Here is a 10,240-nt window from a genome sequence, read left to right on the forward strand (position 1 = left end):
CTACCACGTAGAGTACAGTTCAAAATAAGTCGATTTAACTACACTTGCCTTAGTGCCTTAGTTAATAATAACCGAGATACAGGGCGTCAAAGGTGGAAAATTAAATCACATTTTCTTTAATATATTTCTACTGCTTCGAAATAACTTCAGGAAATTTTGTATTTCGGAATTTCTCGGGACCAGAAATCCAAATTTATCGTCGATTTCGTTGTATCTCCTAGGGGGCGCCACAAGTAGCTATTTCAATACATTTAAGTCGCCAATACTTTTTTGTGTCACGGTGTACGTCACTTTGAGTTTCAGAAATGTTTTTCCCACCTTTTTTACTTAAAAAAAGTATACCATGCTAATATCTCTAAAACCAGCCGTTTTCGACAAAATGGCATTCTAAGTTATAAACGCATAAAATATCAAGTCGTAATACATGACATTTAAGGCAGTTGTTGTTATTGCATTGTTTTAAATGGCACTTCGAAAGTTTCAAATCATTTTTTTTCTTTTTTATGTGATTTCCTGATATCTAAATAGTACTAATAGTAGTACGTCATTACAAAATGTCCAATGAAAGGTACAGTAATGCAGAAATGACGGATATGTTGTTAACATACGGGTTTTGTCGAGGAAATGGTCGGAAATCTGTAAGGACATATCATGATATGTTTCCAAACAGACGCATTCCAAACCATCAAACATTTGCAAGAATCGAAAGACGGCTTCGTGAAACAGGCAGTTTGGCTCCTTATATGGTTAATTGTGGACATCCTCGCACTATAAGGACTTCCGCTGCAGAAGAACAAATTTTAGAGCGAATTAATGGAGAACCGTCTATAAGCTGCAGGAGATTGTGCTTAGAACTAAACATATCTAAAAGTGTGATAAATCGTGTTACAAAGGATTACTTGCTACATCCTTACCATTTACAAAAAGTTCAAGAGCTTTTACCAGGAGATATCCAATTACGACTTGATTTTTGTTCTTTCATAAATGACCAGAGAACGCAGGATATGTTTTTCCACAAAAAAATTTTGTTTACAGATGAGGCGTGTTTTACTAGAACTGGAATATCAAATATTCATAATGAACATGTCTATGCCGAGGTAAATCCGCATACAGCCAAAGTACGACACCACCAAAAGGATTTTAGAATCAACGTTTGGGCTGGAATAGTAGATAATTTCATTGTTGGTCCTGTTATTTTACCTGATCGGCTTAATGGAGAAAATTATTTAAATTTTCTGAAAAATACGATGCCAGAATTGCTGGAAGACTTAACTTTAGCTCTGAGGCAAAAAGTATGGTTTATGCACGACGGAGCTCCTCCTCATCATTCTGTTAATGTTCGAGCCTTTTTAAATCAGCAATATCCAAACAGATGGATTGGCAGAGGTAACAACGCTCCAGTACAATGGCCACCACGCTCTCCAGATATGACACCTATGGATTATTTCTTTTGGGGAAGCTTAAAAGAAAAAGTTTATTCGACATCTGTAAATAATAGAGATGATCTGTGGCAAAGGATTCAGCAATGTACAAATGTAATTAGAAATGATAAAGAAGTTTTTCAAAGACTACAACTTAATTTCTTGCATAGAATTAATCTATGCAGGCGTCTAGGTGGCAGTCATTTTGAACCAGTTTTAAGGAAAGTTAATAATAATTAGTTATTTATTATAAATTGTAATTGAACTGTAATTAAACTGTTTTCTTTAAAGAAATTATTTTTAATAACTGATTGTTTCTACTATTAAATGTTTTGTTTATGTTTTATGCGTTTATAACTTAGAATGCCATTTTGTCGAAAACGGCTGGTTTTAGAGATATTAGCATGGTATACTTTTTTTAAGTAAAAAAGGTGGGAAAAACATTTCTGAAACTCAAAGTGACGTACACCGTGACACAAAAAAGTATTGGCGACTTAAATGTATTGAAATAGCTACTTGTGGCGCCCCCTAGGAGATACAACGAAATCGACGATAAATTTGGATTTCTGGTCCCGAGAAATTCCGAAATACAAAATTTCCTGAAGTTATTTCGAAGCAGTAGAAATATATTAAAGAAAATGTGATTTAATTTTCCACCTTTGACGCCCTGTATCTCGGTTATTATTAACTAAGGCACTAAGGCAAGTGTAGTTAAATCGACTTATTTTGAACTGTACTCTACGTGGTAGAGCGTTGTACACATCTTTTAGGGACACCCTGTATAATTCTTCTCTGATGATGTTTTGAGGGCCTTCATTTCAGAAATGATTGTATATTCCAAAATTCTTGGTATTATCTCTAGGTTTAAAATGATGGATCAATTTGGATATCACGGAAACCACTTAGAGCGTTACTTTTTTTTTCCCGTAATCTACTCGCTTAGTAGTTCACCAATATGTTTTTTTTTGGTGCGGAAATGCTTTGTTCAAAAGTTTGCTTTTCCACATTTATTTCAATACTTGGCTCTCTTACGGGACCGAGGAGCGAACAGGGGTGCTGGGTGGGATAAATAAAAATAAATTGAGGTAAGTTGAGGTAAGCTGAGGTAAGTTTAGGTAAATTTAGCTCCCGTGGATTGAGCAATCTATCGGGCGCGTCCCCCGGGTGGCGGATAGGGGAACGGCCAGGACTTCTTGCGAGGTCACTGGTTAGTGGGAGTGATAAGTGATGGCTTCAGCTTAAAAATTGTAAGTCCGGAACGAAAACTTCCGCCGTGGACCAGCTTAACAAACCGTAAACAGCTGATGGATTTCGGCAACGGGGACAAGGATGTCTTCGGGGCCGGGGTGGATCAGGTGAACGGGGATCCCTTCGGGGATCAAGTGGTGAGGCCACTATAACACCTCCCAATTCTCGTGGCATGGCGCGCGCCCAAGAGATGCAAGGATGGGGGGAAGCCCAGTCCTCAGCGGCCTCGAAGGGGTCCACCCTGTGGATACGGGCTTGGCGAGCGCACGGTACCTTAGCTGAAATTGTACTTACCTCACAGAGTGCAACTTCTCCAAACTTACCTGTCGTCCTTCGAAATTCCAACTCTTCGGAGTATCCTGTTCTTCCAGTGATGTCCAAGGAGCAAACCGCAAACAGCCGATGGGTCTTGGTGGGGACTGCAGTGATGTGATCAACATCCGGGATGATTGGGTGCGTGGGGATCGTTCAGGATCGCGTGGTGAGGCCACTATAAACACCTCCCAAATCCTAAGGTGGGGTACGCGCCGATGGGATGCGTGGCTGGATGGAAGACCAGTTCCTAGCGGCTCCGTGGGGGTTCACCTTCATCCAGTGAACACAGACGTGGCGAATCTGCGGTACTTGAGCTGAAATTGTACTTCAATCCCAAAGTGCAATTTATCCACTTACCTTATCCTTGCTGAGAAACCGCCTCTTCGGAGTGTCCTGAAAATTATCCAAAATCACTAGTCTATTTCTATCCTAAATATCATATACTTACCAAATACTTACCTGGATGATGTGATGTCCGTACGTGTTGAATTTTTTACTTACCTGATTATGATGAGTGACTTACGAAAACAAGTACCCCAGGCGGGTGGTAGTCCCGCCACCGGCTCCGACCGGGTGAAAGCCCCGGTGGCCGGTGCTGGCCCCAAGGATTCTGGGGGGGGCCAAAGGCACTTGAGGAAGAGTAGTCTGCCGGACAGACTGGAGAGGTTGGAGGTGAGGGAGGGGTTCGCGAAGAGCAGTAAGCTCAAGCGGACACCACCTAAGAAGGATAAGAGAGGGAGTGACAGGGCATTGGACAAGGACAAGGAGACGGAGGTGATGAAAGGACAGGTAAGGAGGGGAAGTGAAGGGACGATGAGGGAGGAACTCTCCTTAGTCTTCTCGGAAGACATGCCCCCCCCGGCGAGTACTCCAAAGAGGGGAAAGCGGAGGAGGGCGGAGGAGAGCTTCTCCCTCTCTTTTACAGGGACGGCGATGGAGGAGGCCATGGCGAGGGTGGAGGACCTCGATAGAGTCCTCAAGACGGCCTATAGACCGAAACAGGATGTGGTCAACGCAGTGGCGGGACTGAGGAGTGCGCTGCGCAGGGCAACGCACGAGGAAAGGAAGGAGACTGCGGAGACAGGGGAAGATGAGGAGAAGGAGAGACTCAGGAGGGCAAACGCGGCTCTGAAGGAGAGGGTGGCGGCGTTGGAGAGAGAGGGAAGGGTGGCAAAGGAGATGGTATCCTGCGACACCCAGACCGAGACGGAGGATGAGAGGAGAAGAGAGGAGCAGAGGGAGAGAATCCGGAATCTCGTGGCAAACGGGGAGCTGCTGGCGGCGATAAGGGAGCGATGGGATGAGGGGCTCTTCAGGAGGACGGAGGTGAGTCGTGGGGATCCTTTGGGTGAAGGGTACGGTAGCGACTTGGCGGTGCTGGTAAGGGAGGGGGGGTGTCCTCTGAAGGAGAGGATGCTGACCCTGCTCCCGGAGTTGGGGGAACTGGGGGAGGAACAGGAGGCGGAAGGGATGCCCTTCCTTGTGCAGTCGTGCAGACTGCGAAGGAGGGGCGGAACGGAGACGCTGGAGCGCTTCGTCTTCTACCGCCAACTGGGTGGGGACCCAGGTCCGGAGGCGATCTACGGTGCGCTGAAGGACTTGGTGAGAACTGCTCAGGGGGAGGGGAGAGCGAGGGTGGTCGTCCCCCAGATCACTGGAATCCCGCATGCGGGGCTCCGGAAGCTGGGAGAGCTGGCGGCGGAGGGGAGCGGAGTGACACTCCGCTTCTATCTGCCAGGTGGGAGCAGTGAGGGGGGAGAGAGGGTGGCTTCTTCCAAGGAGGAGGAGGTCATACTGGTGGCCAGGGAAGAGGGCACCACCTACCTGGACGCGCTACGGAGAGTGCGCCAGGTGGTGGCCAAAGGGGGAACGGGTGTGAAGGTGGGCACGGTCAGAGAGACCAAGAAAGGAGAGGTCCTCTTGACAGTGCCCAAAGGGGGGAAGGGAGAGCAGCTACGCGAGCTGCTCTCCAAGGAGTTAGGGGGAGGTCGAGTGAGGGGGGGAGCGGGGAGACCCGTGGCCTTCCTGGCGCACGGCCTGGACGGGGTTACCACGGGGGAGGAGGTGGTAGGGGCGGTGGCAACCGCGGCGGGGGTGGAGCAGGGGCGGCTACGGCTGCTGAGTCTTCGACCCAGCTTCGGGAGCTGCCAAACCGCCACCCTTCTGGTGGAGGCCGAGGCGGCGGTAAGCGTGCGGCGGGTCACCGAGCTCCGGGTTGGCATCTCACGGTGCCGGCTGCGGGAGCGGAAGGAGACTGGCCGCTGCTTCTGGTGCTGGGAGGGGGGCCACAGGGCAAGGGAGTGCAAGGGGGAGGACCGCTCGCAGCTTTGCGCAAGGTGCGCGCAGGGGGGCCACAAGGCCGCCGCCTGCAAAGCGGAGCGGTACTGCCCCCTGTGCAAAAAGGGGGGGCACAGTGCTGGGGGGCCCGGGTGCGAGCCCAAGCCCAAGGGGGAAACCGGAGCCAAGGGAGGACCCAAGGCTGAGGGTGAGCCCAAGGCCAAGGGGGAACCCAAGGCCAAGGGCGAACCCAAAGCCAAGGGAAAACCCAAGGCGAAGGGGGAGCCCAAGGGCGAGGGGTCGGAGGGCACCCCGAAGATGGGGCAGAGGCCGGTGGCGGCCTCCACACCCAGGACAGGGCAGGATGGGGATGACTCTCCATCAACCAGCTTCCTGCGGTCGCTGGTGGTTGAGGGAGATGGAGGAGCCGTGGAAGGGACGGGGATGGACTAGGAGCGGACAGGGGTGAGTGTGCGTGAGTGTGAGTGTTGGTGTGGGTATGTTTGGGGTCATGGCGTCGGACAGGGAACTGCGGTGCCTACAGATCAACCTGGACAGGGGCCGTCTCGCGATGGACCTCATGTACCAGGTGATCAGAGAGCAGGGCATCCACGTGGTGCTCGGTCAGGAACCGTGCGTGGCCGAAGGGAGCCTAGTAAAGGACAGGTGCGACGACGCTTTCATCTGGCTTGCGCCGGGTGTGAGCGTGCAGTCAATCCACCGAGACCGGGGGTTCGTTGCAGCGGAGCTGGACGGTGTCACTCTCGTCTCCGCGTACTTCTCTCCGAACCGGACCACTGCTTCATTCGAGGCGTGGATTCGGCGACTGGAGGGGTATGTCAGGGGGCGTGACGGCAGGAAGGTTCTCATCGCTGGGGACCTGAACGCCAAGAGTGGGCGGTTCGGCTCCTGGGTGACGAATGCCTACGGACGGGTCCTGGAAGAGTTCCTGGAGGCCGTGGAACTCGTCCCCATCAACACCGGGGGCGAGTGGACGTTCGGGAACCGGAACGGCAGGTCGCTGATTGACGTGACCATGGCAGGTACGACTGTGCATGGTTGCGTGCGTGATTGGAATGTTGAAGTGGGAATGGAGAGCGGAAGTGGCCACAGGTACATCTCCTATCGCTTGACGCGAGGGGGAACTGTACCTGCTGGCGTGGACAGTAGTGAGAAGAAGGTAGGATGGAAAGTGAACGAGAAGGGGTTAGGGCGATTGAGCCAGTACGTGATGGTGCATGACGGTCTGGGCGAAGTGGAAACTCCCGAAGGAATAGTTCGGGAGATAAGCAAAGCTTGTGACCGGTGTTTAAGGAAACGTGAGTGTGGGAATGCGAAACGAGAGGTGTACTGGTGGAATGAAGAGGTCGCCGAAAGGCGGAAAGCATGTGTGAGAGCAAGAAGGAAGTGGACGAGAGAGAGAGGAAGGGGGCGGCACCGGTCTAGATCCGAAACGGATGAGACCGAGGCAGCCGACAGGTATAAAAGGGAAAAGAAGGCTCTCAAGGCGTCCGTAAGGAACGCCAAGAGAGATGAGTGGAATCGTGTGTGTGCGGAGCTGGAAACGGACGTCTGGGGACTCGGCTACAAGATTGTGGCCGGGAAACTTGGCCGACTGAGAAGTGGTCCTCTGCCCACGGCAGAAATGCACAGGCAGGTGGACACGCTGTTCCCGGTGAATCCGCGGGTTATGTGGGAAAAGGTGCGGGTAGTGCCGGATGACGTGCCTCGGGTTACGACGGAGGAGATCCGCTGGGCGGTCGGGGAACTCAAGAGCCGCAAGGCTCCGGGACTGGACGGAATACCGAACGAGGTCTTGAAGCTGTATCTTGGGGCAGTGCCCCAGGGTATGGTGGGTTGCGTGAATCGCATCTTGACCTCGGGCGAGTACCCTAAGGTTTGGAAGAGGACTCGACTCGTGCTGGTGGAGAAGCCGAAGCGTGATCCGGGTGCGGAGGCCACGTACCGGCCCATATGCCTAGTGGACGGACTCGGGAAAGTGGCGGAAAAGGTGGTCAAGACCAGATTGCTGGAAGAAGCGACGAGGTATGGAATGATTGATGATCGACAGTATGGGTTCGTTAAGGGCAGGAGCACCCTGGACGCCATGCGGTCTGTCATGCAGGTCGTGGAGGGGATCAGGAGGAAAAGTTACACGCATGCGGGCTTCTGCGTCATGGTAACGATAGATGTGAAGAACGCTTTCAATAGTGCACCGTGGGACCTCATCATGAATGTGTTGAGGAGGTCCGCGGTGAGCGGGTACCTCTTGAACGTAGTTCAGTCGTACCTGCATGCTCGGGTTTTGGTGTTGCCAGACGGGGGGGTCCGAGAGTTGTCGTGTGGGGTGCCTCAGGGGTCTGTGCTGGGCCCCGTCTTGTGGAACCTCTACTACGACGGGATACTGACGGCCGGGTACCCGCGTGGAGTCACTCCGGTGGCTTACGCGGACGACCTGGCGTTGGTGGTCACGGCGGGGGACGGGGAAACCCTAGAGACGCGGACTAGGCAGGCCATGGAACTGGTCGCCGATACGTTCGAACCCATGGGACTTAGCATGGCCACGGAAAAAACCGAAATGGTTCTCCTGGCCGGGCGAAGGAAAATAAGGAGTATGAGTCTGAGAGTGGACGACGTCTCGTACGAGACGAAAGAATGCGTGAAGTACCTGGGAGTGTGGTTCAGCAGAAATGCTCGCTTCGGTGAGCATGCGCGCCGGACCGCCGAAAAGGTATCGAGAGTGATTGGGAAGCTCGAAGGCATATTGCCTAGAGTCGGTGGATTGGGGTATGAAAGACGGAGGTTGATGGTGATGGCGGCATCGTCGGTTCTGCTGTACGCAGCTCCTGTCTGGAAGACGGAGATGACGTGCGGCAAGTACGTGGCCATCCTGGAGAGGGCAAATCGTTTGCTCGCGCTCCGGGTGGCCAGTGCCTACAGAACGGCACCAACCGAGGCGGTGTTAGCTTTGGCCAAGATACCTCCGGTGCGGATAAGAGTGCTAGAGAGAAGTATGCTGAGTGAAGGTGAAGGTAGGAGCGAGGCGAAAGAATGGGCGATGAGAGAATGGGAGAAGGACTGGGAGAAGTATGAGGGCTGGATTAAAACCTTCATACCCCGGATCCGGATCTGGTGCGAGTGTGAGTGGAGTAAGAGCGGGTATGCGCTGTCACAGGTATTTACCGGGCACGGTGTGTTTGGTAAGTATCTGAAGCGCATCGGGGTGGAGAGGAGTGCGCGTTGCTGGTTCTGCGATGCGAATGAGGACACACCGGAGCATACGCTCTGGGAATGTCCAGAATGGGAGGGCTATCGGGTGGAGGCCAGGGAGAGCGGACTCGACCTGGACCGAAACAAGATAGGAAATGAATTGGTGGATAGTGAGAGAAAATGGGAAGCATTTGTGGGCCTGACGGAAAAAATCCTGAAGGCCAAGATTGCAAGGGAGAACGAGAGGAAGAAAAGTGGGGTGCGTGTCCGCACCTAGTCTGGAAGATCGTGGAAGCCCCGATGAAATGCCGTGAGGCGGTCCCGGGGCAGAAGAGGGGAGGTGGGTTTAGTGGGTAGGCGGGCGACGTAATGGTCGGTCGAATCCCACACTACCCGGCTGTGGACCAAGTCGGGTGTCTTAAGAAGATTCCCTCCTCCTCGCAAAAAAAAAAGGTAAGTATATAGCAAAATAAACTTAGTTTTTTTGGATTAATCTATTTATTAACGAAAATCACCATATTCCAAACGAATTATATATAATAAAGCTTCCATTGGGTCGATATTGATTTTCCAACAATAGCGACGCCAGAGTTCTTCACAGAACATCAGCGAATTGACTTTCCGGTATAGATCGTCCTTTCAATTTTCGCTTCAATACGTTCCACTGAGATTCTATCCTTTGTGTATGTGTCCCATCCTTAGCAACAAACTCTTTGCTGTGATTTACCGTATGATGACTGTAGCCCAAATTCTTAAGGCCATCATACGCCTTTCAACAATCAGTCCACACATCGGATCCTTCAACTACATGTTTCTGAATGATGGGCAGCAGAACCTCCACAATACGCTTGTTGTCAGGACATAGTACACAACGCAAATCTTCCGATCCTTCCGCTATTATGTCTAGAACCCAATGCCCATTAAAAATCCTTCCCCTGTTATATTTTCTATGACCAAACATAGACTCGTCAATCTAAAATGTAATACTATTTATTTACCAATGTATTTATGTAAAATTGAATCATAAAGAGATTCTGGAACTAACCCGAACTAACCTGAACTACAACACATTGACCTCCAGTTTTAGGCATTTGTTCCTGCATTTTGGAGAAAGCTTCTGTTACTATTTCCCTACAATATCTTACACGATTGAAAATTGTGTCTGTAGCAAGCAGCTTTTCCCCATCTTGCGTGCAAGCTCGCTGGATTTGTTCATAACGTGAACCGTGAGCGTAATGGTAAAGTATACTAGTATAAAAATATTAAATTAAAAAATATATATACAGTTAGGTGCAGAACTGAGTCAATACTTATAAAATTCGTATTAATGGTGGCATAAACAAAATATCTAACAAGTATTCAAAGGAAGGCTTTTATTTTCAAAAAGTACATTAACATTAACATTAAAACCATACAAAACATTTGCCGAAAATAAATGGGGTACATCAAATAATCCTAAATAACATTGGTTCAGTTTTGCTCCACTAATATTAACATTGAACACTTTGGTCGACATTGACACTAATATTTGGTCCAGAGACCTTTAGCTTTTTTAACAGCTAGTAGACGTCTTGGCATGCTTTTTGTTAGTGTTTCACAGAAATCAGGTGGAATTTGGTCCCATACTTCTTCTATTCTCTCCCATAAAACTTTAAGTGAAGATGGTGGCGAATCGTAGTCGTCGACCAGATGATATTTCACGTAAGCCCATAGATTCTCAATGGGATTTAGGTCGGGACTTTGTGCCGGCCACTGCAAAACCTGAAATT

At 50.2% G+C, this 10,240-nt stretch overlaps 1 protein-coding gene across 1 annotated transcript; it reads left to right on the forward strand.

The window, feature by feature from the left end:
- Positions 1-554: 554 nt before the first annotated feature.
- On the forward strand, positions 555-1,661 carry LOC136417155 (uncharacterized). The gene has a single exon (XM_066402697.1). It carries the CDS (start codon positions 555-557, stop codon positions 1,659-1,661), a length of 1,107 nt encoding a protein of 368 aa, XP_066258794.1.
- The last annotated feature ends 8,579 nt before the right edge of the window (positions 1,662-10,240 follow it).

The sequence above is a fragment of the Euwallacea similis genome, chromosome 26 (genome assembly GCF_039881205.1).
Source record: "Euwallacea similis isolate ESF13 chromosome 26, ESF131.1, whole genome shotgun sequence".
NCBI classification, from domain to species: domain Eukaryota; kingdom Metazoa; phylum Arthropoda; class Insecta; order Coleoptera; family Curculionidae; genus Euwallacea; species Euwallacea similis.